At 45.0% G+C, this 26,592-nt stretch overlaps 2 protein-coding genes across 4 annotated transcripts in view; both read right to left on the reverse strand.

Annotated features, from left to right (window-relative positions):
• Window positions 1–230: 230 nt before the first annotated feature.
• Window positions 231–2,686, reverse strand: LOC128795089 (syntaxin-1B-like). Its single transcript, XM_053955557.1, has one exon. The coding sequence runs from the start codon at window positions 2,678–2,680 to the stop codon at window positions 1,799–1,801; it is 882 nt and encodes a 293-aa protein (XP_053811532.1). The 5' UTR covers window positions 2,681–2,686; the 3' UTR covers window positions 231–1,798.
• A 976-nt stretch (window positions 2,687–3,662) lies between these two features.
• The window catches only part of BRWD3 (bromodomain and WD repeat domain containing 3), a 51,009-nt gene continuing 28,079 nt past the window's right edge, over window positions 3,663–26,592 (reverse strand). The window contains exons 19-40 of one of the 3 annotated variants that reach the window (XM_053955555.1): window positions 24,966–25,149; window positions 24,446–24,539; window positions 23,712–23,861; window positions 22,148–22,224; window positions 21,351–21,528; window positions 20,488–20,604; window positions 19,914–20,021; window positions 18,760–18,884; window positions 18,473–18,555; window positions 17,941–18,052; window positions 17,486–17,547; window positions 17,245–17,400; window positions 16,438–16,558; window positions 15,800–15,925; window positions 15,635–15,716; window positions 15,032–15,088; window positions 14,549–14,689; window positions 14,178–14,330; window positions 13,537–13,700; window positions 12,949–13,046; window positions 12,335–12,493; window positions 3,663–3,878 (exon numbers count right to left, since the gene is read on the reverse strand). In XM_053955555.1, coding sequence (XP_053811530.1) covers window positions 3,745–3,878; window positions 12,335–12,493; window positions 12,949–13,046; window positions 13,537–13,700; window positions 14,178–14,330; window positions 14,549–14,689; window positions 15,032–15,088; window positions 15,635–15,716; window positions 15,800–15,925; window positions 16,438–16,558; window positions 17,245–17,400; window positions 17,486–17,547; window positions 17,941–18,052; window positions 18,473–18,555; window positions 18,760–18,884; window positions 19,914–20,021; window positions 20,488–20,604; window positions 21,351–21,528; window positions 22,148–22,224; window positions 23,712–23,861; window positions 24,446–24,539; window positions 24,966–25,149 — 2,681 coding nt within the window. In that variant the 3' untranslated portion in view covers window positions 3,663–3,744. Of the gene's footprint in view, window positions 3,879–4,961; window positions 11,184–12,334; window positions 12,494–12,948; window positions 13,047–13,536; window positions 13,701–14,177; window positions 14,331–14,548; window positions 14,690–15,031; window positions 15,089–15,634; window positions 15,717–15,799; window positions 15,926–16,437; window positions 16,559–17,244; window positions 17,401–17,485; window positions 17,548–17,940; window positions 18,053–18,472; window positions 18,556–18,759; window positions 18,885–19,913; window positions 20,022–20,487; window positions 20,605–21,350; window positions 21,529–22,147; window positions 22,225–23,711; window positions 23,862–24,445; window positions 24,540–24,965; window positions 25,150–26,592 lie in introns of those variants that run through there. The other 2 variants (XM_053955553.1, XM_053955554.1) reach the window with 2 other exon arrangements.

A 26,592-nucleotide genomic window follows, 5' to 3' on the forward strand; every position in this document is an offset into this window, starting at 1 on the left:
CTTGGCTCCCAGAGCTCTCATAGCGATGGACATTCCTGATGTGGGGGTCTTCCAGGTCAACAGAAAATATGAATTTATCAGCCTGAAAATTAAGTTTTCTACATTCCTAAGAATTTAACTCAATCAACACACTGAGAAGTCATTCAATTTCTGCTGTTCCTTAGCTTTGGGCTCCCAGCTGCAAAGAAATAACTCTCCACACTCAAGAGGTTATTGAGAAATTGTTTTATTAAAGCTCAGCCAGAAGATGAAAATAAATGTAAGGGTTGCTGAGAGCACTGGGATGAGCTGCCAGGAACTGCCAGGACACAGAGGGACCTTCCACAAAGGGTCCCAAAAAACTTAACCAGGCCCCAGGCTTTAATTTGTGAGGTTTTGGGAAATTCAGGTGGTGATATGGGGACCAGAAAAAAGGGCCACTCTAAGTTTCCAGCATTTCCAGCACGTGGAGGATATTGGCTGGTTTGGCAAAGTGCAGGTTGAAGTAAAAGCCTGCAGATGCCCAAACCAATTGTGCAAATCCTCTCCTGGTGTCAGAGCATGGGATGAGCCATGAGGAACACCCAGGCCAAAGCTGACCCACTGCCTGACAAACCAGCAACGACCAAAATGCAACATGAATGCACCAAATAACCCCAAGGAAGCAGAAATTGGAGGAAGTGGGGTGAATCAGGATTGGGGTGTGGTGGAGGAACCTTCATGCTGCTCCTTGGTGGCACCAAACCATTGGGTTCCTTCACATGTAATCACAGACCTGCCAAAAACTTCAACAGGCTTTTTGCCCTCTCTCCTTGAAACCAAGGAATGTGACAGTTCTGAAGTCAGGTTTTGGAGTGTTAAAAGTGCTTTTCTTGGCTGGGTGCTGCAATGGAGGTGCATGATGCCATCAAGATGTGCAAGGACCCTGTGCCATCAAGCAAGGTGTGTATGATCTTTACATTATATTATATAAGGTGTGCATATTGTCCTTATATAAATGCACAAGGTCTGCCTGGTCTCCGTGCTCCACACGAAGTGTGCAGGGTCCCTGTGCCACCAGGAAAGGTGCTGGCAGTCCTTGTGCCACCGTGCACGAGGTTCCTGGTCCTCGTGCTTCCAGGTGGGGTGTGAATGGTTATTCCATCACTGTGCAAGGTGCAGCCAGTCCCTGTGCTGCCATCCAAGGTGTGCATGGTCCCTGTGCCATCAGGAATGGTGTGCATGGTCCCTGTGCTGCCATCCAAGGTGTGCACAGTCCCTGTGCCATCAGGAATGGTGTGTATGGTCCCTGTGATGCCATCCAAGGTGTGCATGGTCCCTGTGCAATCAGGGAAGGTGTGCATGGTCCCTGTGATGCCATCCAAGGTGTGCATGGTCCCTGTGCCATCAGGAATGGTGTGCATGGTCCCTGTGCCATCAGGAATGGTGTGCATGGTCCCTGTGCCAGCAGAAATGGTGTGCATGGTCCCTGTGCTGCCATCCAAGGTGTGCACGGTCCCTGTGCCAGCAGACATGGTGTGCATGGTCCCTGTGCCATCAGGGAAGCTGTGTGTGATCCCCATGCTGCCATGTGAGGTGTGCATGGACCCTCCATCCCTGAGCAAGTCGTGCATGGTCTCTGTGCCATCAAGGAAGGCGTGCATGGCCCTCACACCATTTTACAAGGTACGCATGGTCCTCGCACCACCATACAAGGTGTCCACGTCTCCTGCCCCGCTGTTCCAAGAGCACAGGACATCCTCCCTCCCACCAGACGCCGTTTCTCGCCCGGCGCGGGGTGAATCCCCGAGCGCTGCCGCAAAGCCCCCGCAGCCCCGGCTCAGCGCAGGCCCCGGCCGGGGCAGGGCAGGCAGGGGCAGCAGGAGCAGAGGCCGAGAGCCGCCGTCAGCAGGGCCGAGAGCCGCGACGGCCGCTGGTATTTGCGGGCTCTCTTCACCCCGCCGCCCGTCTGGGCCGCGTAGTCGAGGGTGCGCAGGACGTGCTGCTCCACGCTGTCGGCAGCGCCGTGCTGCTGGGCCAGCAGCCCCTCCAGCTGCACGAACAGCCCGCGCAGCTCCAGCATCTGCGCCTCCAGCTCCAGCAGCTGCCGCTGCCGAGCCTGGGCCAGGCCCAGGTGATGCTTGGCCTTGAGCTCCTCCAGGTCGCGGCCGACGATGCGAGGCCCCTGGGGGCTCTCGGCCAGCAGATCCACGTCCTGGGCGCCCAGGTTGATGCCCGCCAGCTCCGCCTGCCTCTGGATCTGCTCCTTCAGCCGGTGCCGGTAGCGGCTCTCCCGGGCGTAGTGGCGGGCGAGGACGGCGCCGTAGCGGCGCAGCAGCAGCCACAGCTGGGTCTGGCGGACGCGGAGCCCCGCTCGCCCCGAGCCCCCGACCGGGGCCGCCGGCAGCGCTCCCAGCCGGGGCTGCAGGGCCGCGGCCTGGCGGGCGAAGGCGGCCCGGGCCGCGCCGAGGCCGCTCTTCTCGCGGGCGATGCTCTCCTCCGAGGTGCAGCACAGCACCGACTGCTGCGTCCTGTCGATGCTCTCCGAGAGCTGCTCCAGCCGCTCCAGCGCCCGCCACAGCTCGGCCGCCTCCCGCAGCGCCCGGCCCACGGGGCTGGCGTCGTCCCCGACGAACGCGGGGTTGTCGAAGCGCAGGGAGTCGTCGTGCGGGTCCCCCTCGGCCGCCACTCGCTGCTGCAGCTCCGCCAGCCGGTCCCTCATGCTCCGCGGGGCTCCGGCACCGTCTGCGGCGATACGTGTGAGGCTGGAGCTCCTGCGGGAGCGCTGCGAGCCTTCCCTGCTGGCGCCAGAGCAAATATTGATGGAGGAGGGCAGGTCCTGCGTCAGCCCCGGGCCGGCCACCGCCGGCGGAGGGAAGGGTTCGTCCCGGGCAGAGCGGGAGGAAAGCCCGGGCCGGGAGCGCTGCCAGCACCGCCCGCACCTGCGTCACGGGACGGGCTCCGACTCCTCACCTGATCCGCCGAGGCTCGGCACAAAGACGCTTTTATTCACCCAGAAACGAGGACACCCAGAAGTCCCGTCAGACGAGGCACGGAGGGGATGGCCCGCCCGGCACCCCCGGCCTTCCAAAGGGCTCCAGCCGGCTCCAAACTGCCGCCGGCCTCACCGCGTGCCCAAACCCAGCTCCCGCTTGTAGCACATGAAGGGCAAATGGCACAGAGTCACTGACTCTGCCCAGCTGGCAGGGACCCGCAGGGATCACGGAGCTCAGCTCCCGGCCCTGCACAGCAGCATCCCCCAAAATCCCACCCTGGGCCTGAGGCGCTGCCCAAACACTCCTGGAACTCGGGCCGTGCCGTTCCTGTCGTGAGCTGGACACGGGGGATGGAGGCAAAGCTTGGCCTCTCCCTGCTCTGCGGGTCGGGAAGGCTCCGGGGCCACACGGTGCCCGCGATGTCACCGGCAGCGCCCCGCACGCCTGGAGCATCGTCGGGGTGAATTCAAAAAGGTGCTCCTGGGCTTTTCCAGGCTGGAAATGAGCGCTGGGATGACCCAGCTGTCCCGACATCACTGCAAGGCAGTGTTGAGTCCACTCACTTCTGAAATGCATAAAAATCAGCTGAATTCTAAGATATGTATTAAAAAATATCTTTAAAAAGGTACTTCTACAAAATGCATTTCCAAAGTGCACGGGAAAAACAGTTGTTCTCTACCGCCCTGGTATTTTATATAATGTATTTTATAACGTGCATTATCCCATATGACCTAAACATGGTGATACAAAGTATACAACAGCTATGGTATAATATCAGTATAATATCAAATCAATATAATATCGACAGAGGGACAGCCAAGGGAGGTTTAGCAAAGGTCAAGCAGCTCTGAAGGGAGTGGAATTCCTTCCCTCCAATGCCCAATGCCATCTGATGGATGTACATGAAGGGGGGCTCCAGCATCTCTGCAAAACAAGTTTAATTTTGTTCTCTGTAACCATCAATTAAAAAAAAAAAAAAAAGAGAGAAAAAAAAAAAAAGAAGAAAAAAAAAGAAAAAGCCCTTTTGTCCCTGGGGTTTGGAGGATAAGTGTTGTGTTAAAATGGAGATATTCATTCCTATTGAGGAGGAAATGCCACTGGAATCAGCACAATAAAGTGAAATGTCAAATAAGTCAGCAGATTAATGAGGGGAAAAGTCAAAATAGAGTGACAGAATCCCAGAATCATTAATGCTTGAAAAGGCCTCCCAGACCACTGAGTCCAACCTGTGCCCACCTTGTCCCCAGCCCAGAGCACTGAGTGCCACCTCCAGTCCTTCCCTGGACACCTCCACGGGTGAGGATTCCACCACCTCCCTGGGCAGCCCCTTCCAATGCCTGGCCACCTTTTCCAGGAAGAAATTCCTGCTGAGTTTATTCCGTATATTTATTGTCAGCACCTGCCCCTGGCCGAGCATGGAGCTCCCCTGGCAGCTCTACACAAACCCAGCCCCATCCACCCCCAAAAATCCCTGTTTAAACAATGTTATCACTGCTATTTAACCACGGCGAGAGCAGAGGAGAAATTCCTTGTTTCCCATGAAATATCCCTTAGGTAACAGGTACAACCTTCCCCTGGAGCTGTCACCCCCTGAACCCACCCTTGTCCCACATGGCCGAGGGACCTTGCCCAGAGCCTCCTCCTCTGCTCCTTTCATGGCATTTTTAGCCATTTCACAGCACTTTTAGGCATTTTCCCCTTCTCTTCCAATAAATCATTAGCTGATTCTATCCTTTTTTCCCAGAAAAATGGGATTTTGGAGCCAGATTGGATGGTGACTGGGGGAGGGTCTCCATCCCATCCTGCTCAAGACCTTCACAGAGTATAAAAGCTTCTCTATCAGTTTATAAATAAAGTTTCTATATCCAGTTTATAAAACTTCCAATTAAAACTATAAACTTATCCAGTTGCATCAAAAAGTATTTTTTTTACATTAAAACGCCCATTTAACCTACTTTTTTAACCTTTTAATGTGTCAACTACTCAGGAAGCAATGCAAAACCAAAGTAAGAGTTTCTCTTTTTATTTTTTTTATTAAGACAATCCCACAGCTGGAAAATGAAACATCCTAGATTACATCAGTGACTTCAAAAAAACTCTAGAAAAAAATCTTTACAAATTTACATTTGTACAATACAAAAAACTAACAGCTCATTGCATATAAATATTACATTTGGTCTGCCAACATGTGGCATCAAAATCCCTGAAGTATTCATTAAAGGGACCTGAGATAGCGGATGTGAAGATATGGGCATAAATATCACCTGAAAAAAAATAATATAGAAAGTAGACATAATTCTAATAGTTTTGTGCATTTTTGGAGTATTTTAAATCCAGAACATGACCTGGAGAGCCTAAATAATGTGAATTTTGCTTTGACATTGAGTGGTATTTCTACATGAAATCTGCTCTAATGACTCATGGAGGAATGAAGAGCCTGAAGTAATATTTCTACAGAAAAAATAATCCTCAGACATTGAGTTCTGAACACACCCGAGCAGCCACCACTCTCTGAGGAAGAATTTTAGGAAGAGAAACGGCGGATTTGGATTTTTACCTGCGAATATTCCGGCAGGATTTCACCCCCACCCCCCAAACAGCTCCTCACAGACCCAAAACCCAGGAAGATCCGCAGTGCTTGCCAGTGAAAACCCCCAAACTGAGGAACTGCTCCTGATTTCCCACTGGTGGAATTAATTCCCAACTATTCACACATTTGGCAGCTCCCCAGCGTGGCTGAAGTTACTACCAGGAGTAGCAACTCCAAGTGCTTGGTTTGCCTTGGAAGTCTCACAGACTCGGATCAGGTACCCACATCCACACACAAAAATGTATTTCAGCACCATTTTTAGAACACTAGAGTTAAGGCTGTGACAGCAATTCCCACTGGAAATCTAAATTTTTCAGGGATTCATAGCACAGTTGTGTGAGTTCGCTGTGGGCCGAACACGACGTAGTAAAAATATACAAGCTTCCAACAGGTCTTTGCATTTCTAAGACTAAAAAAAGACAAGTTTTTAGACTAAATTTTGCAGGCTGTTACTTACTGTACATAAAGGAGTTTTTTTACCATGTGTAAACCTCGGATATATTGAAGGGTTGAAAAGTCTCTGTCGCTCATGCGCAGGGATTTGCTATAATACACATTGTAAGAACACAACAACAGCTCCCTACCTATTAAATATAGAGTTAGCCTTGGAGGGTTAACTGCTCCTTCAGGAAATCATCAGTATTTTATAAAACTCTGCAGGATGTTTTTTAAATAAAAAGACAAAATTAAGACATGTAAACACACAAAGATGTTTTTAACCCATGAAATCCATGATAGGACGCTCCAGGTATCAGGACACAACATCCTCAAACCTACAGCCGTTCACTTTTCCCTGGTGTTCACCACTCAAAGATGGAATGAATCTAGTTTTTATCAAAAATTAGTGATTTACACTGATTTTCTCATATTAATGAGATTTGGAGCACAGAGACATTCCCGATAGATCCAAATGCTTTGCAAGGGTCATCTTGTTTTTGGGAGTCAAGAGAGCCTCCAAATATTTAAAAATTTAAATTAATTAAAACCACTCTGCCACACCCCTGGTGCCAGCTCTTTTCCATGCACTCTGAACTACTCAGTCCTTCTGCTTCCCCACAGGAGGAGCAGCTGAGATGGACATTGAGGAAAACATTCCAGGAAAATTAAACTGCAAACAGGACACAGAATTTGAAGCAGTCAAAAATCTTCCAAGAATTATTTCTCCACGATTCTTCTTAGCTTTAGTCTGCAGGGTAGGGGTGGTTGGGATTAGGGGGTGGCCTCAGCTTGGCTGATGGAGAAACGAGTGATGGAAAGAGGGAGGAGGGATAAAACTGCCCAAATCCATCCAAATTCAAGCACCAACAGAAAGGTTTGGATTAAACCTAACAGCCTGGCAGGCCAGCTGAAATAAAATTCATCACAATATCCAAAGTTTCCAGGAGAATAAATAAATAGCCTATAAAAGGAAACTACAGGACAGAGGTGGGGCATGGCAAAGAGGAAAATAAACTGATGGAGAAAATAAAAAGCAGATAAAGTTTCAGCTGGAAAATGGAATTATTAAGGTTGGAAAAGGCTCCAAGATCGTCAAGTCCAAACTTCAACCACATCCCATCAGGGCCACTGAACCACCAAGGGCCACATGTGCTCAGCTCTTGGATGGTGACTCTGCCACCTCCCTGGGCAGCCTCTTCCAATGCCTGGCCACTCTTTCCATGAAAAAATTTTCCCTAATATCCAAGACAACAGCACATCACTACTGCCAAACAAGCTTTGCCATCCATGCCCCAGTCTGCAGAGAAAGGGGAGCACTGCAGGGACAGTGGATTGGGGCTGGGAGAAGCTGAGAGCAAAGACACACAGGATTTCAGTCCTATCTTTGTGGAGGATGGAGTGTGGGGGCCTGGGGCCTTTCCCAAGGTGTCCCCAAGGGCCCTGAGGTGCCCCAGCAGCTCGGGATTGGGATGTGCCAGCGGGACAGCTCAAGGGAACAGAGGCAGCAGTGCCCAAACACCTGCAGGAACCGAGGAGCCTCTGGCCTGCCTGCTCACCCTCAGGAACCCCGTTCACAATCAGACCTTAAATCCCATTCCTTAGGCAGAGTCTGGAGGTTTTTGTTGAGGGTGCAAGGAAAGACAGCACATTCCTGACTCTGCAGCCTGCCCAGAGCTCGGCAGGGTCTGGAGCAGGGAGACTTTGGATGGTTGAAATCACTTTAAATCCTGCTTCTGCTGCACCTGGTAGGTTCATCCTAAGTCTACCACACCCATAAGTGGCTCCTGATAGGATCTGGGATTTGAGAGCATCCAAGTTCCTACAAAATGTAATTATTCCACAGAACTATGAGAAATAAACTGCACAACTCAGAGAAAGAATCCAGACACAAATCCAAGCAAAAAGAACAGCTCTAAACCCAAGTTATTTGTCATGCTTATAAAAGGTTCTCATGCACAAAAAAAAAAGCAGCTTTTTTTTCAATTTTTACAGTAAATTCTGCTGTCCCAGCACCCCCTGCTCTAACTCATAGTCATGGGACACAGTAATACTTACGCCACAGCAAAGTGATGCTTCACTGGTATCTTCACAGTACAGAGAAAAGATACAGTTAAGAACATAATTAATCTTACTCTAATTGCTGTTAAAATACACCAACTTATAAAATGATTTCTCTGGAATCCCTGTGGTTTCTCTCTCCCCGACCCCTACACAAAATAAATAAGGAATAAGTGGATTTTCGGCCAGTCAGAAATAGAGGAAAAAAGCATTTCTTTTGCATTTCAAGCTTTTCAGGCTTTAGGATAGAACCCATAGTGTTTACATTAGCTCACAGGACTGATCTAAGGGATATGATTCCAACTATGGACTGATGCATACATGCTATTCCTGGTTACCATATGTAAAAAGACCAATCAGTCAAACAAATAATACATTTCTTATAAATATAAATGTGTGTATATATACAGATATATGAGAGAGATGATAGGACAGGTGTTTATACTTTAAAGCCCAACACAGAACTAGGAAAGCCTCTGCACTTGGTTTTTTCCCCACCCCCCATCAAAAACCAAATCAAGTCTAGCAATGGATTACAGCTGATTCCAAACAGTCCTTAAAAAATTAAAAGTGTGGGTTTTGTACGGTACCATAAACTCATATTAATGAGCAATTTAGGATATACTCTCCTCCATCACAAAACTAAACCTCTGCTTCTTTTATTTTCAAGTCATTTTTGCATCTAACTAGGATTTTTTTTTTTTTTTGGAAAGCGAGATAAAATAGCTAGTGCTTAATATAGAAAGTCAAAAATTAAATTCCTTCTGCATCTGAGAATATACATGGGTCACTCTTTGCTGCCTGAGGTTTTCCAGAATTATTGACCAAGCTGTGCACAGAAGAACTTCAGGATATTGGATGAAAGCTTAAAAAAAATCTAAAAACCTTGAAAAACTCCACTGGAACTTTGTAGTCTGTTCTGACTTGTTCTCTCTGTAACCTGACTCTGAACTGTCAGACAAGGGGAGGAAATTGGAATTCCCCCATCTATCCCAGGCAGAGCCCAGGAAGGAAGGAAGAGGCTGCTCACCTCCAGCTCAGGCCACGCCACCGCCGAGCTCACCGAGGAGCCAGAGCAGGGATCCCCTCACCAACTGCACTACCACTGCCAGAGGATTTCAAGTCAGCATTTCCCAGGACAACAAGAGCACAGTGCAACAGGAATTCTCTTCTGGAAGCTTGAGACACAAGAGTCAGTCTGGGGGGGCGACAGCTCCCTCAGCACCTCCAAGGGACCAGCAGGCCCAAACCACATTTCCATGGAGCACGGGGCCATGGGGGCCAAGCAGCCCCTCTGCACAAAAGCAAATCCCCACCTGCCCCAAACATCTCTGAGAACCACTGCATTTGTTTTCATGGTGGCAACACAAGGAAGATACAGCTACTCACAACTTCCACCCCTCTATGCTCCTTCTCGCCTCTTCTTCACCATGCTCTGAATAACAGCATCTATTTTCTTTTCAGTTTCCAGTAGTTGTAAATAAGAGGTAGCTGAGCTACTATTAAAAATCATGCTTTGAAGAGGAGGAACCTTTCAAATGTTGAAGTCACCCCTTTAGCTGCACAATCTCGATTAATACTATAAAAATATGAGAGGACAAAAAGAAAATAGATGCAAGTAACTTTTGCATTTGGCACCTTTTGTCTAGATATTCATACTTCTCAAGTATTCTCTTTTTAATAAAGTTAATGCACACATAGGACACACCACATCAAAGGTTTGCTACATATTTACAAGGCACCAACCCTTTGTCACTGTTTTTACACGGATAAAGAACCGATAGAAAGCACGTCAGGACCCCCAAAACTGTAGTATGGACATACTTCAGTTCAGCACAATTCCATCAGCGTTTGGCCTGGGAAGATTAAAATAATCCAGATCCTTCTTACAATATAGAAACTGTAAACATTTTATAGCTGCCTTTAGGATTGGTGTATTGTGCAAAAGTTATAATTATTACTGTGTCTAAGGATTTATGGCAGAAACCACATAAAAACTCTGTAAGAAGGTGCTATTTCTATAATACAAAAACAAAACGAGGGAGAGAAGTCAGAAGCGTGACTCGAAAATGTCATGTTCTTACTGAGAAGCTGGAAGCCTCTGTAATGTGATGAACTCGTAGTGTGTGGGGAAGAATTTCTGTAATTTAAGGCCTAATGACTAAGGCTTGTTTTGACCAATGAAGTGTGGAGATCTGAAGCTTTAAAACAAACACAAACTGACAGGATGGAAAAGCACCACTGTGAAACGTGAGTGGAGTCCCCGCACAACTTGCTTGGTAGAATTTCTGGTAAAATCCCTGCAGTAGAAGGCCATTGAAGTTCTTTTAAAATTGTTCCAAAGTTTTCCATCTGTCAATAATTCCATCCCATGAGATGGCTGACCCTGGCTTTTTCTGTCATTTTCCGCACCCTGCCTGACCTGGAAGTACCAAGGTTCAAAGGATCCTCGGTGTGCACAAAATTGTCATTGTCGGAGTCGTCGTTGTACAGGACAGTTCTCCTGCCCTCGTTCCTGGTTTTGATCCGAGGGGGTCGGCTGAATCTCCCTCCAAACACGTTCTCCCCAAACTGTCCCCCAAAGAGGTTTTCAAACTCGTCGTCGGCGAGCCGGGCGCGTTTTGCTCTGGTGGCTCCTCGTGAGGCCCCTCGGCCTCCTCGGCCTCTCCTTCCTCCCCGGCCGCCGCCTCTTCCTCTGCCGCAGCCTCTTCCACCTCTGCCCCCTCTTCCCCCTCTGCTCCACCTGCCCCACCTGCCCCATCTGCCCCTCCTCCCTGTCCCTCGGCCCTGCCAATTCCGTTTGCCCCCAGTGAGTTTCCGTTTGATTTTCCGTTTGGGTTTTTTGGATTGCACGACTTTGCTGTAGTCGTGGTCGCCGTCGATGTAATCCTGGTCTGTTCTGGAGGTTGATTCCGAGTCAGAATCAGAACCGCTTCTGCTTTCAGAGCTGGAGCTGGATCCTGATTCCCCACTTTCTGATGAAGACAAACCAGACTTTTCCTTTAACTCTCTCTTCTTCTTTTCCTCCTCCTCCACTTCCTCCAGGTGCTCATCCTCTTCTGAGGCGCTCAGCAGCTTCCTCTTGACTCCTGCCCGGGGTTCTCTGCCATCCCCATTGGTGAGTGGCCCATCGGGAGAGTGATCTAAGCAAACACAAAATAACCCCATCAGCATCGCACACAAAAAGTGGGATTTGCCTCAGTTGCCTTTGGGATTCTCCTCATCTGCCTCTGAGGTGTGCTCAGGGATGATCCATTGGATGATCCACCACCCTTGATGTGCTCTGGACACAAAGAGGTGCTCTAAGAGGAAAATCTACCAAAGTAAACACAGTTTTTATCTGGAAGCAACGATTGCAAACTCTCCTGAGCAAGAGTTCAGTGAAGATCCAGGCAAAAAAAGGAGCCTGGAGTGATCAGGGTGGACACAAACATCTAAAACTCAGTCAGGTGAATCTTACCTGGGGTGTCAAGGCAGGAAAACTCTAAAATCCATTTCAAAACTATACATACACAAAAATAACATTCTGCAAGCAGCATTTATTCCCTATCAAATGCTTGTTCTCAAAAGGCTCAGTCCAGGGAATATTAATGGAAAGCATAACTCAAGAGAGTCAATGACACAAGAAAGCTCACTGGGATTGCTGAGCACCTAAAATGAAAAGTCAATAAAATATCTTGCTGGCTCAGGACCCAAAATCCTCCATGACAATGAAGATTAAATATCTTCTTTAAGAAGCATCCTGCAGCATCCAGCACAGGAGTGTGGACTTGGGAAAGGCTCCAGGGTTCAGGAAATGCCCATGCAGTGCCCACCTTGGTGGAAACTCTGAGTAACTCATCCCCAAGATTACCACACCTGGACTGTTTTCCTTCTAATCACAACTACTTTGTTTTGCATGTGAGAAAAATATTTAAATATTTTTGTAATTTTTTTTTCATCTTTGGTTTCAGCTTGATTAATAAAAGGCAAAGGTTTTGGGGTGGAGATTCTCTTGGTTTGTCTGCTTTCTGTAATTCCTGAAGGAACTGTAGGAGTTTAAGAGTTTTCTGTCTGGAAAGATTTTAAAGGACTTCACTAAAGGACTTCACTAAAGTGCACATGGAATCAGCTGCATTCCACACCTCAGACAAGACACCACACCACAGAGTAAAGGAGCAAAGTAAATTCAATGTTTTGGTATGGTTTAGGAATATATACAATGCTACACCGAGGCAATAAACATCAGACAGAAGCAAGATCTTTCATCTCTAGTGAAACCAGTCAGCCAAAGCACAGAATTATTATTTCTCACCTTGTTTCACTGGTGTAGATTTGCTCCTGACTGGTCTGCTTTTCCCTGGGTCTATGGCATTTCCACTCCGGCTCTGTGCATTTGAGCCTGATGAAGATGGTTGACCCTCCAGCTCTTCACCAGTGGCTGAACCCAGAGGTTCTTCTGCTGTATCTGAAACTTCAGACAGGACAGCACAAGGGGACAGGGTGATTTTTATGCTCTGTGTACAGGGCTGTGTCTGGGGAGGCTCTGGATGCCCTGAGTCAACAGCCCAAGTCAGGGTAATCTCACCAAGCTGCTCTGCAGTCATGGAAAGACAGATTCCTCCTGAGTGTAGCCCCAGGTAGGATTATTTAATTAATTATCCTCCACTGCTGTAGGAGAGAGGCCCATAGACAAGAAGTCTGGGCTTTTGTCACTGGAATAATTCTTATCACGGCCAGACCCAGGTTCCCAATTCCCTGATCCTTCCCCAGAACTTCCCAACAGCCAAACTCAGCTAAAACAACCTACAGACAACACATTTCAGGACCTTGCTCCTTCACCAGGCGGGTTTTGCATGTGTCTCATGAGGACAAGACTCAAGCTGCACAGACAAGCTGCTCTAAGAGAAAGGCTGGGTTTCTCCTCACCATGAGATGAGACTGAAGAGTTAGTCCTGGTCAGGGGCAGTGAGGTATTTTGGTTGGGTTTAGGTTGAATCTTCACTTGCTTCTGTTTCCCTTTCGGGCTGCAAACATAGAATACCCCAAAGAGAGAGATCTGTTATCACCAAAGACTCAAATGCAAAACTGATTTCTCCTGCAAAGTGATCCCTTCTTCCCAGGTGTGATAACACTAAAAATAGTTACACCACGGTGCTGTTTGCTAAAGGTATAGGAGTTTGCAGGAACAAGGTTTTATCTCCCCTTTTAAAACCAACAGTCTGTTTACTTAGATAATGTATCAGATGGTAGGGAAGTGTTGCACAACACTTTTTTCAACAGTTAAAAGGTAAAGAGACAGCTGATCTTTCATTTCCTCCAGAGGGAACACTTGCAACCACCATCATCATCTTTCATTTACCAGAATTAGAAACTACAAACTGAGCATGATTTTATCTCCCAAAAGAGCAAGTTCATCAGGAAATGAGCAACACTGCTGCTAGTTACTCCCAAAAGCACATCTAGCCCTGTGCTCTGGAATGGCACTGCCAGCCAGGCTCACCATCCCTGCTTTACCTGGATGCTCTGCTGGTTGAGGGGGAGCTGCTGCTGCTCCTCAGCCGCTTTCGGTACCGAGGCCTTTTCCTCTTCTGGCATTGCACTGCTGACTTGTACTCAGAGATGATATTTTTCATGTGATTCTCAAATAAGGCAGAGAGTCGAAGGGTCATGCTGTAAATCTGCAGTGAGGGAAAATGGTCAGGCTTATTAGAGTTAGTAACTTGAAGATCAACCAAAAAACCATCACAGAGATGTCCAGACTTTGTAGCACAAAGAAAATATTCACAGTGATGTTCTACTATGAGGTTCTTTACAGATTATTTCCTTCCATGGGCCATGTGTATTATTGAAACAGAAAGTGTTTTCTTAAAAGGATTTAGTAACAGTACAAAATAAATAAAAATAAAAGCAACTGGTGACCAGTTTTCTATTACAAATATTGCAAGGAACAGCTGCAACAGTGACCATCGTCCCAGATGAAAATGGATGTTAGATGCCAACTGGGAGAGCAGAACAAAGCGAGTTTATAACCACAGAATTGGTGTATCCTGGTTATTTTTATTACACTAAGCAGTGCTTTGCTCTTCAGACCTTATTTCATGTGTTTTATTCATGTAGGGCTTTGTTAAAAAGCAGGCATTAAATTTATTACTTACACGAGACTTTTTATTAGGAGTGTAAGCTTTAGAATTGCAGAATATTAAACGAATATCTTTGTAGAATTCCAAGGGACTGGTGTAGTTTCCTGCTTCCAAGGTTTCTTTCACAGTGCTGAAGTCCATGGGAGTGTCTACAATATCTCGATAATCCTGTGAGAACACACAAGAGAAAAATCAAAGCTCTCAAATCCTACAGCAGTAGCATCACCTCAGTGTTCGTCCAGTGGCTCAAATCATTCGTTTACTTTCAGAGTTGTTGCAGATAATTCCCTGAAAACATCAGCTCATAAAGGGAGAGGACAGAGCCATGCCCAGCATGGATGTTCTGCCAAAGGAGGAACAATTCTGGGTGTGGAAGCTGCACTTACAGGGTAAGAGAAGAGATCAACAGGCTGCCTGAAAGGCTCTGAGTCCTCTCGTTCATAAATCAGGTTTAAGAGCTGCTGGCACTGCTCCTTCCAAGCATCAGCACTGGCTTTCATGGGCTGCCTCTTCACCCTTCGTCTCACCTGCAGGGAAACAGGCATTGCAGATGGTATCAGAATACTCACATTGCTCCCTTGAAGTTCCTACTAATCTCCCAGCACTCTGCAATTAAAGCATTACCCAATTAAAAACAGAAATCCAGGGAGATTAAAGCAGAGCTGATGGCACAGCAATATACAAATTAGACAAATCAAACAAATTTGATTTTTTCTGGTCATATATAACACTCAAACTCATGAGAAACTTCAATATTTCAGCTCCAGCCTTGCTGTATTTATCTGCTGCATTTAAATTTGACTGCTGGAGATATTTTCTTTAAAATCAAATTAAAAAACAAAAATGATCACAGCAGAAATTTTACTCACTCGTCTTTTCCCAGAGGAAGTGCCTGGAGCATCTGAATCCACATCCACTTCTGCCACCTAAAGGCAAAGGGAATGATCACACACAGGCAGGTCTGGATAACCCTCAGCCATGGAAAAAGGGTTAAAAACCAGCCAACAACCACAGGGCACTTGGCAATGGGAACTACAGCACATTTCAAACTGCACTGAAGGGGAGACAAGTGTCAGGAGAGGGAAGCAGCTCAAGGCAGTGATATCCACCCTGGATTCTACCTGACATTTCACTCCAGGGATCAACTGATGGGAAATGACACAGAATTACATAAGGAAATCAGCTTTGCTGCCTCTTTGACAATGGAGAGCTGCTGTCCTTCTGACTGACTAACAGCTCCACTTCCCAGCTCCCCTCATTACTCATCCTTCCAACAAAACATCATGTACTGAGAGAAGATTAAAGACAAGCAGTTCCAAAAAGCATTTTTACTTCAGGGAGCTTATTGTCTCAGGTGAGCCTAAACAGCCTCATCTCCAAAACTCAGTGCAATTACCCATAAAATAGAGACTCAACAAAAATCAAAATTTCTTTCATGGGCCAAATTTTAAAAGGGAAGGAAATGATCTTACCTCCTCTTCCTCATCTGTACTGCTCAGGTCTTCTGCTTTCACCTTGTTGTAGATTTCTAATATATCAGTACAGCTCTGATCTCTGCAGGACAATGACAAAAACCAAGGTACACAATGAAGGATCCCAGGAATTGGAGCTGTGGGGTCTGTGAGGTCCAAACTCACCCAATGAAGCGGAGCAGGACATCTGTCACAATTTTGGCTGCTTTGACTATGGGGCTGTCTGGCTCGTTGAAAGTCCTGGCATTGTGTTCAATGTATCTTACCTCCCACATCAGGGCAGAGATTCTCCTGAAAAATACACAGAATTAAAGGAATGGGATGGAGAGGAACGTGTATGTTATTCTTCTTGCACGTTCAGTAGGATTCTTCAGTAAAACATGGAACTGGGAATTCAGATCAAGCAGAAACAGGTTGTCCCCAGAGGGGAAAATAAGAGCAGGACATTATCTATTCCCAAATTAACTGGGAAAACTGGGATTTTCAGTTTCCAGCATCATACAGTCCCCTTCTGGCAACTGCAACACAAGCAAAGCCCCTGCTCAAAGGCAGCAGGGATAGAAACAAAGCAAACATGCTCTGCCTCCAACACAGAGCCAGGCTCAGGGTGTTCAACCAACACTCCAGATCCAGCTACAGCAGCTTTTGCCTTAACAACATGGCCAGGAGAATTTATTATTCAGGAAGACTCACTTTGCCCAAGGCCAGTCTGATCTTCTGCAGTCGCTGAAGGGACTTTTAAACAGCATTCAGCTCCACATAATAATAAATGCAATAAATGTCAGCTACAAATCCAAACTCACCTATAAAACCTGTTTTCAAGCCTCCTCCTGATGGTGGTGAGGTCAGTTGGATAAGCAACGACAGTGCAATACATGGGATAGGCACTAAGGTCCACTGGAACAGCAAAGGGATTAGAAATGTCTGCAAGACAAAAGACCACAATGATTTAGATGACTCCAAGGAATGCTATACCAAGATTCCTTTTAATGGTTTCTGGGGTTTCTTTCGAAGAATTCAGCAAAAGCAACACAGAGCTACAGCTGAGAATGTCATTACCCACTGGGCAGGGTTCCTCCTCTTGTGTCATCTATTCCTACTCTTGAAAAAGCACTTTTTGTTTAAGTATCACATCTGAGATTTGTGTGCCAGCAGCCAATCTGACTGGAAGGAATGAGGCATTTGCACTTACAACAGGAATACAACATCGAGTAAGAACACAGACGTGTCCTGGGTGTAAACAGGCAGAATTTAAAGCACAGTGTGCTATTAAATGGTTACAAACCAGTTACAAGGAATTTGGAGCTGAGGGTATTTAGTGAGGATTTGTTGGTTGGTTTTGAGGGGTTTAATTATATGTTTTGCTCTTTCACCTTTAGATATGACCCACTGGGAAGTTCCACTGAAAGAAATCAGGTGAAGCCCCAGAAAAAAAAGGGAATTTAGCTTGGAAACTAAAACATGAAATTTAAAAGGCTCTTTTCAGTAATTTAGTTGAGTACATTTCAAATACTCCACATCATGTCCCAGCACTCCATCCCATCCACTCTTCAGTCCCGTGCCACCACCCTGATATTGTTAATCCTTCCCCCTTTTCTCTCCAAACGTACCGAGGGAAAGGAGCTGCTCAATCCCCCGGATTACTCGTTCACATTCTTCATCTCTGGAATGGGCCCCCCATTCTCCTTCCTGGGGCTTGTAGAGAAGAGCTGTCAGCTCCTCTGGCGTCACAGGAACTCCAGCACCGACCTCCTCCGGATAAGCAGCTGGAGAGGAACAATTCCAGAGGGTAAATCCAGGGCCCCAGAGCTGTTTGCTTTGTGCAGGGACAGGAATCCAACACACACTTACTTCCTTCTGGGATCGGCTCCATGTCCCATGGACTCATCCTCTCTCTTTCATTGTTGTCCCAGCTATTAAAAAGTTCATTCAAATGCACAAGTTAGAGCTGAATATAAAGACACACCTTTTCTTTACCAGATTTGACCCAGATTCCAGTTAGGAGTAAGACATTCCAACTCCCTATTTTCTTCTTGTATCTCCTATACAGTCACTGCACTGCTGTTTATACCAGAATTGTTGCTTTAGGAATAAATTCAAAAATTAAATAAGTAAATATTCAAAATATTCTAAAATAAATAAATAGTAAGTAACAAATAAGAAATACAATATGCAACATTAAATAAGTAAATAGGTGGCTGGGTATGTATTTACTTGGAAAAAGGGATTCTAGTTCTTGAGGTTCTTGATCCTATTTTTGAAGTTCTCTGAGTTGTGTAGGAGCCCCAGGACATGGAAATACTCACTGGACACTGTAGCACTGGAAGGAACTATCAGGATATTCTGCCTGGAAAGGCTGCTGACTCTCCACAGTCCCAAACCACCAGGCATCATCAATGATACTGCGAAATCGATCCCCTGGAAGGGCAGACATTGCATTCAGAAAAAGAACAACATCAAGAATTGCTAAATAATTCCTTTTAGAGAATCAGCTCCCTCTTTTGTGAATGCCCTACTTCCATCCTTACATTTTGCACCCTCAGGGCAGGACTTGCCCATCTCTGGGAATTACTCACAGCTGCTTCACACCTCAGATCCCAACAGATCAGGAGATTCTCCTGCTATCACTGCCCTTGGAATAGTTTCTCTCTCTTTTTTTTTTTTTTTTTTTTTTTTTTCCCTACAGGAACTGCAGCAAACATCAAATAAAAGTTTCCAATAATCTTTACAAGATCACGTGTGTATATTCCTTTACATCAAGTAATAAAGACACTGTGTCCCATTAAACAGCTGCAGAAATGGTGCAAAACACATGGAATTGGGAAAAAAAATACTCACCTATTTGCCAGTTCCTTTCTTTGGCTTCATTATAAAACTGATGCAGCACAAGGAAATCAATAACATCTGGCATATCGTGGTACCTTCAGGAAATAAGACCAAAAAAAGTTATTATTACCCAGAAATACAATTCTAGATGAACGACACAGTCCTCAAATTCCATGCATTTGGGATAACCATTACTGCCATCATCATGCCTTGCACAGGAAATAAGAAAGGAGGAGGGGGGAGCTTCTTCACTGCAAGGAAAGCTCTTGAAGAATGTCATCAGCATTCCAGTGACTTACTTTATGGAAAAGGATTCTCCTGTCATTTTGCCTGTGATTGGATCCAGGAATGCAAGCTTCAAGCAGCAGAGTGTGGGAGGCCCAACTTCATATTTAATTCCTACAGTCTTCACAAATTCTTGTTCCTAGTTAGCAAGAAGCATGGAACAACATTATTTTACCTTGCCAACAACAAAATATCCATTTTAAAGTGAAACATATTAATAAAACCTAACTATGTTTCCACTCTAAAACACGGGTAATTTCACCCATTCATTTTTCTTTCCCAAATACTAAAATCAATCACTGTTACCTCAAAAGGAAAAATGAAGAAGCTCATTCCCTTGGCAGGTTTGTGAACAGGATTCCTACAAATTATTTAAGAAGGTTCTAAGGAATAAATCCAGTTTTAAGCACACCAAAGGTTCTCCCTGACCTACCCCAGGGCCCCTCACTCTTGCACAGTGGGAAAAAAGGAAATTCTTCCTCTGAAAATGGAAATTCCACAATGGCCTTTATGTTCATGTCCTGTCAAAGCCCATCCTAAGTGAACAGATATTTCCTTTTCCTCACAAAGTGATGATGCCTTGGAAAATTACAGCTGGAATCACTGAATATCTGAGACTGGTAACTGGGTATCTTCCCAGTAATTAACAGAACCACTGGCATGGTGAAGTGAATATGAGCACATATGTGGGCTCTTCTCTTGATATGAAATCTGAGAAAAGCAGGAAAAAATATGGCAACACTTTGGATTAAGGTTTGGGAACTCATTCAAAGCAAGATCCAGTGTTTAAGAGAACTTCTGCACACATTTAGGTGTTTACAGCATGATTTCTTACCACAGCATTAAAAACAAGAAACAGAACCCAAATGCTCAGGTCACTGTAGAGTGGTGAGAGAACCACAAACAGCTCTGCAGTGCTGGGTTCTGAATAAATTCAGTGTTCAGACAAAAATAACTTGTGTTGAAAGAGACCCCTGAGAATCAAGTCCAAAACCAGGAGGTGAACAGATGTAAAGACTTTGTGTTAATAAAAACTAACTTTCATATTTACAATTAAAACTTTGATATTAACATTTTAAAGCAATGCTTTCTTTACATTTTTCATGCTTGTTTTTCATGTCAGTTTAACATTACAGAGACATTCAGCTCTTTGAAGTATTGAACTTACCCTGAGTTCCATTTTGTTCCATGGTTGTTTTTGCATGTTAATACTGTAAATTTTGGCTTTCCTCACTGCCCTCACATAAGCTTCATGCCCTTGCCTAAAGTAGATGATCTGAAATGAGGAAAAAAAAAAAAAAGAGAAAATTAAAAGAGAAAAAAGAGCAAATGAGAAAAGTAGAGAAAATTATTTTAATAATTGTGCTCTTCCTGTTCATAATACCCGATCTTAACCCTTTGAGAACACATTGCACACTTATTTATTTCATCACAAAACACTCTTCTAGTCAAAAATATTTCTATCAGCCCCCCAAATTGGCACCTGATCTGTGCTTTAAAACTGGGATCATTAAGAAATGTGCAGGTGAAGATGCACAACTGACTTTCCCTGCTAATCCCAAGTCACCTGTGCAGAAAAAGGGACGCAGGACATCGATCTGTGAACAAGAAACTGCCTGGGAATTAACAAAGTTATCAAAACTCAGCCTGTCCTGAGCACAATTCCCTGCAAATGCTGCTGGGTGGGAGAGTCCTAAGCAAGCAGAGCCTGCCCTGGGATGTGGGCATGGTGAGGGCAGTACCTCATCCCCCATCTGGGGCACGAAGGGCGAGCGGCGGGGAATGGTGTCCAGGATCCACTGCGGGGCCAGCCACTCCTCACTGGGCTCCCCTTCCAGGGACAGCAGCCCACTGGCTTTCTAAACACACACATCAGGAGATTACATAGGTAAGTGACACACAGAAGTTAAATATTTGCATTAATTTAGAATGCGATCGACACAATATTCAGAGTACAGTCAACTACTATGGAAAACTCATCGTGCAGCAGTTACTGCAGGTAAGATCCAAGGAAGAGCAAATTGTGGAGTGTCATCCTTCCCAAAATCTCCACTAAATAGCTGAGAATATTATGTTATAAATATAATTGAAAATTAAAACCTTAATAAATCGTTAAAATGCCTTAAAACCTTCATAAATCATTAAAATGCCCATGGCAGCGGGGTGGGATAAGATGATCTTTAAGACCTCTCCAACTCAAGCCAGTCTGTGGTTCTTTAATAAATAAATTGTATTTTTATAAATATTCTAAATGTCTTTAAAAATAGCAGGAAAAAGAAATCTGACTATGTCAATACAATATAGATCCATTATAATTTTACAACAAAACCACCCTGTTGTAAACCTGACTGTGATGAAGAGCATAAATCTGGGAGAAAAAAATGGCATTTGAAATGCAGAACCACCTGTGGGAAACATGGAAGCCCAATAAAACAAATAATAAAATTTCTTGGTACCACTGGTAGCACAATTACTGTGGTCTCTATAATTTTTTTTTTTTTTTTACTCTATACCCATTTATGAAAAATTTCCTTTGAAAACAACCACTAAAAGCCAAATTTATATTCACAAAATACAAAAGACACTAAGAATGACACTTGCTGACCTTCTTCCTTGGCTGTTTAAGTTTCCTTCGCTTTGGCTCCAGCCCTTTTGTTCCCTTCATATTTTCATCTTCAGAACTACTACAGATTTTCCGAGCTGCCTGCCTGGTTTGTCTCTTTGGAGGCTGCAGATTAATCCCAGCATCTGCTGTCCAGTCTGAATATTCACTTGATGAATCACTGTAGATAATAAAAAAGTTGTAAGAAAGAGAACAGAAAATTTCATTTTCTCCACAATGGATTGAAAAGTCCAATCATTCAACCTACCCTCCTGGTTCTGCTCAGGATTAGCACAGAATTTTGTTATCATGTGAATTTAAAGAAAAACAAGTGATTTCTGATTTGTGATTTCAGTAAATTCTTGTATCAATTTGAAACTCACAGTAAAACTACATCTAGGGCTGGTATCAATTCTCATTCTCTCACTGATTCACAGACTGACTTCATAAGAACTAGCAGCAAAAAATGCATGGAACATTTAAGGAACTAGAGCCCTTCCCTAAAAATCCAGCTCTGACTTCTTTAATACCAAATAATACACGTACAGGATTTATATGGCAAACTGGCATTGATTTTTTCCAGTAGTTCTTAAAGACAACATCTTCTTATAAAAGGTTTTTTAGAATTGTTTTCGACTTTGAAAAGAAAAAGAACAGAAAAAACCCACAATATAAAATGTTTCATGATGAACTCATTAGAAATCAATCTTCAAAATGAACTCTGAGTATCTCAGTATCAACTGTCCTACTAAAATCCCATAATAAACCAGTGTTCCCAATTCAGAGCCCAGTGGAGGTACCTGGAACTGCTTTCACTCTGCCAGGCTGCCACAGGATCATCCATGGATGCATCACTTGTGCCAACAGTCTCATCCTCCTGTAGTGAAAACAGGAGGATTCACTCTGGGGCCAAGGGTAAAATTTATCATTTTTGTTTGCAAGCAAGTTGTGTCACCTGAGGAAAGCTTTGTATTCAAGGGCTGATTTAGCTTTAAAGAAGTAAACCCACAATTTCTTCCTACATCTTAATTAATATAATAATATATCCTTATATAGCTCCTACAGAAACAAATAAGAATTTTAATTATATCAGAACTACAGAATGAGTTCTTATTTAAGTGTTTGATTAATAAATTTTGCTGGCCAGGGCCCAGCTTTTTGAGCTGTTCTGTACTTTCAATGCATTTGCAAAGCAACAATGTTCAGTCTCTTCCTTAAGGAGAACAAGTTATATATATCTGGTATATTTTAAGTTCTTCCCTTGCAAAAAATCAATGATTAATACCAATAATCAATCTCTTTCAACAGCAGTCTACAAATGTAGATGAAATCAAAGCACTGCAAAATGAAATCAAAGTCCTGACCCAGAATCCATGTGCTGTATGAAATCCCAAAATAGCAAGTGGTTTAACACAACCCAGTTAAATTTACTTGAAAATGTTTCAGGTTTCCAAAAATACAGGAGCTGTTTTAAGCCACTTTTGAACACTGTCCTGGCATTTAGGTAAGTGATCCTTCACTCTCCAAGACCAACACGCCACAGGAACACCACAAATCCCAGGGACTCAATGACCTGAGTGTTTTTTTCCCAAGTGGAGAATCACAGAATATCCTGAGCTGGAAGGGCCCCACAAGGATCAGAGCTCAGCTCCTTGCCCTGCCCAACAATCCCACCCTGAGCATCCCTGGCAGTGCTGTCCAAACCCTCCTGGAGCTCTGGCAGCCCCAGGGCTGAGCCCATTCCCTGGGAGCCTGGGCAGTGTCCAGCACCTTCTGGGGGAAGAACCTTTCCCTGATCTCCAGCCTGACCCTGCCTGGCACAGCTCCAGCCATTCCCTGGGTCCCATCCCTGTCACAACCTCTCTGGATTCCCAAGACTGCTCAAAAAATTATCAAGAGAGGATTTGTGATAGCATCAGCAGCAATCTGAGGATTCTTGGATGAATTCTCTCAGGCCCCATCGATTTGTAGGGATCCAGCTGGAGCAGCAGATCCCACACAAGCTCAGGGCTGACTGGGAGTTGATCACTCTCACTCATGGCTTAGAGCACTGGGACCCCCTTGCTCCATCAACCATGCTGAAGATGGAGACAAAGGATGTGTCAAATCCCTCTACCTTGCCCTTGGTCCCTGTTTGTGAGGTGACCATCCCCCATCCTGGAAAGGGCCAATGTTATTTTTAAACCACCTTTTGCCACAAATACATTTGAAAAACCTCTTTTTACCGGCCCCCACCCCAGTCCTGGCAGCTCCAGCTCAAACTGAGCTTCAGCTGCACAAACTTCCTCCCTCCAGCAGCCACGTGGAACCCTAACATGGATTTGGGAAGGGGAAAGCTGCTGGAGGCTGCTGGGAGGCTCAGACCTCAGAGGAGCTGTCGGACTCGTGGCGTGCACAGGGGTTCTGGCTGGCTCCCTGCTGGCTGTGCTCGATGGTGGAGCGCGTCTGGTACGCGTGCTGCCGCTTCCGCTGGTTCCTGCGCAGCGAGCGGCCGCCTCCCGCCTGGAACTCGCTCTGCCAGGGCGACAGGAGCACAAACAGGGACAAATCAGGGAGTTACTCATGAGTTACACACTAAAAAGGTGCCTGGTTACAGCAGCTGAGTGTTGCACCCCAGTTGTGTTGCACCACAACTGAGCAGTAAGAAAGCGCTGTAGAATTAGACAGAATCTCTGACACATTGTGGATGTTTTAGATGTATAAAGTGGCAGTCTTTGGAAAGCAAATTATTAAAAATACCTTTTTTTTCCTATAAAATTCCTGCAGTCTCTGCATAAGATAAATCCAGCCCTTGTAAAAGTTTGGCACCTCTACTTTCCACAAGTCAAACTGAAAACCCACTGTGGCTCTGTGATTTTCCTTTCCCAGCATCTTCCCACCACTGAAACCTCAAGGATAGAGATTTACCACTATTTGGATATTACAGACAGCCAAATCACAGTTACAGAAGGAAGAAGACAGTGAGCCAGAGAAACAATTAAGACTATTGATATTCTAAATAATTCAATAAAATTGGTTTGGGGTTTTTTGTTGGTCTTGTTTTTGTTGCTCAGTACAGCTTCCCACCCAAGGTTGTCTCTTCCAGGGCACTAACTCACCCGTTGTAAGGTGTGGGATGGCTTTCTCTTCTTGTCAGCAGTGTATAAACTGATTTCTATTTCACCTTTGGCAGCTCGACATTCTTCCTGGACCCTAATTATACATAAGAAACATACATTATATTCATTAAATCATCATGGAACTCAACAGCCTCCTTAATATACACATCAAAATACTTCTGCTGCTCTAAGAAATCTGTGCATAAATCCCCCTAGCAGCATCCATCCATTCACTCCTGGAATCACAAGTTAAAGAAGCAAACTCGTTAGCTGAGCAGCCATAATTATTTTCAAATGTATTATTTTCAAGTCTTTTTTAAATAAAGCTTGAGGGAAATGTGGTATTCAGAGTACTAAAGAAAGACTGAATTGTGAAAAGAAGGAATTACCATTCTCAACTCTCTGTTCTGATCCCAATATTCCAAACAACCAAGCCCCAAAGCTGAAAGACCATTCCAGGAGCGTGGAAGGATCATTCCACATTACACAACTGAACCTCTCATCCCGCTGAGCCCCTTACTTGCTGATGCCTGGGGGGAGCTCGTTGACCACCACCCTCCTGCTCCAGGCCATGAGGTCCCTCTCGGTGGCCATCTGGCTGCGGGGCGCGTTGTGGTGCATCTGCCGCACGCCCTCGATCTGCCCGCTGCGCCGCAGCCCCACGTTGGGCGGGGACGCCACGTCCAAGCCCGGGCTGCGAAGAGCTGCAGGGGAGAGAGAGAGAGAGAGAAAGAGCTTCTTCACTTCCATGGGCCACCAATAAATAATGGACCACCACCATGGAGTCACAGGATGGTTGGGTAAGGAGGGATCTTAGAGATCAAGCAGCGCCAGTGTAGGAACGTGCCCCCTGTTGATGCAGTAAACAAGTTACCCTTTGTCTCCCTAAAAAGGAAAAAAGCCCAGAAGTTTCTCTCCTCAATTTGATTAAAAGACACCTCATAGGACCTTGGGGACTTCACCTCAAACTTAAGGACAGCCAATTGGACAGAAGCCAAAAAGTCCTACCTAAGCAATTCACTAGAGAAAGAGGAGAACAAAAGAAGTAAATCGCTTTTGTGAAGTGTTTTAGCAAGAGCAAGAACCTTTTGCCCTGGCTCAGTTTTTCTCTGTAAAGAGCTTTTTTATTTTGCCTTTTATTAAAACTTTTTGTTTCCAACGCTGTCACAAGAACCATCCTGCTTCTTTTATGCCACCTGAGGTAGCTGAGCTATCAAGGCTGTAATGCTTATCTGAGAGCTCATCAGATCTAGATCGAAGAGAAAAAGCATTACACCAGCTTCTGCCACGGACACCTTCCACCATCCCAGGCTGCTCCAAGCCCTGTCCCACCTGGCCTTGGGCACTTCCAGGGATCCAGGGGCAGCCACAGCTTCTCTGTGCCAGGGCCTGCCCACCCTCACAGGGAACAATTCCTTCCCCGTATCTCATCCACAATTTAAAGCTTAAGGACAGCACAAAGATTGATAAACAAAGGTTGATAATAATGGAATCACTGCCATCATTGTCCTCTTGTCCTTCACAATTCCCACATGCTTAAATACTGTATATCAAATGATAATATTGCATTTATGGTTGTGCAAAGCTATATAAAAATATCTGGCTGTTTCAATACTTTATACGTACTCCAATTAACTTAATCAACTGGGCAGTTCATGTGGGCAGTCACTAATCAATGCAAGCTCTAGGGAAGGGAAGAGAACTGCTTTCATTTCCACACTACTCATACCTGGAAACTCCTTTACACAACTACAGGGACACACTGTAAATAAATAAATAAAACTGGGAACTGGGTCTGTATAACACACCAACATATCAAAAGACTTTGTGTGAGCTGAAGCTGCCTTTTAAGCAACCTTTTTGAAATATCAACTTAGATCAAAGCAAAAAATGCATTTTCATATTTTTCCCTGATATTTTTCTTACTCCTTCTTGGATTGAAACACAAGCAATTCCACATCCAAATCCTAATGAGCTTTGCCAGGAAATCTACTTCAAACACATGTAATCAGTCACTTAACCTAGAAGTGATTTATTAGCAGCTGTGAATTCTCCCAAGGCTCAGGCTGACTTGCAGCACAGTCCTGGGCATCTGCTCCCTCCCATAAGCTGCACTCATTCAGCTGCTCACATCTGATTGAGTGTGG

Source organism: Vidua chalybeata, chromosome 14 (assembly GCF_026979565.1).
Source record: "Vidua chalybeata isolate OUT-0048 chromosome 14, bVidCha1 merged haplotype, whole genome shotgun sequence".
Lineage (NCBI taxonomy): Eukaryota > Metazoa > Chordata > Aves > Passeriformes > Viduidae > Vidua > Vidua chalybeata.

What these genes read in the sequence shown, in the direction of transcription:
- LOC128795089 (XM_053955557.1), bottom strand. Translation starts at nt 2,680, where the DNA reads ATGAGGGACCGGCTGGCGGAGCTGCAGCAGCGAGTGGCGGCCGAGGGG.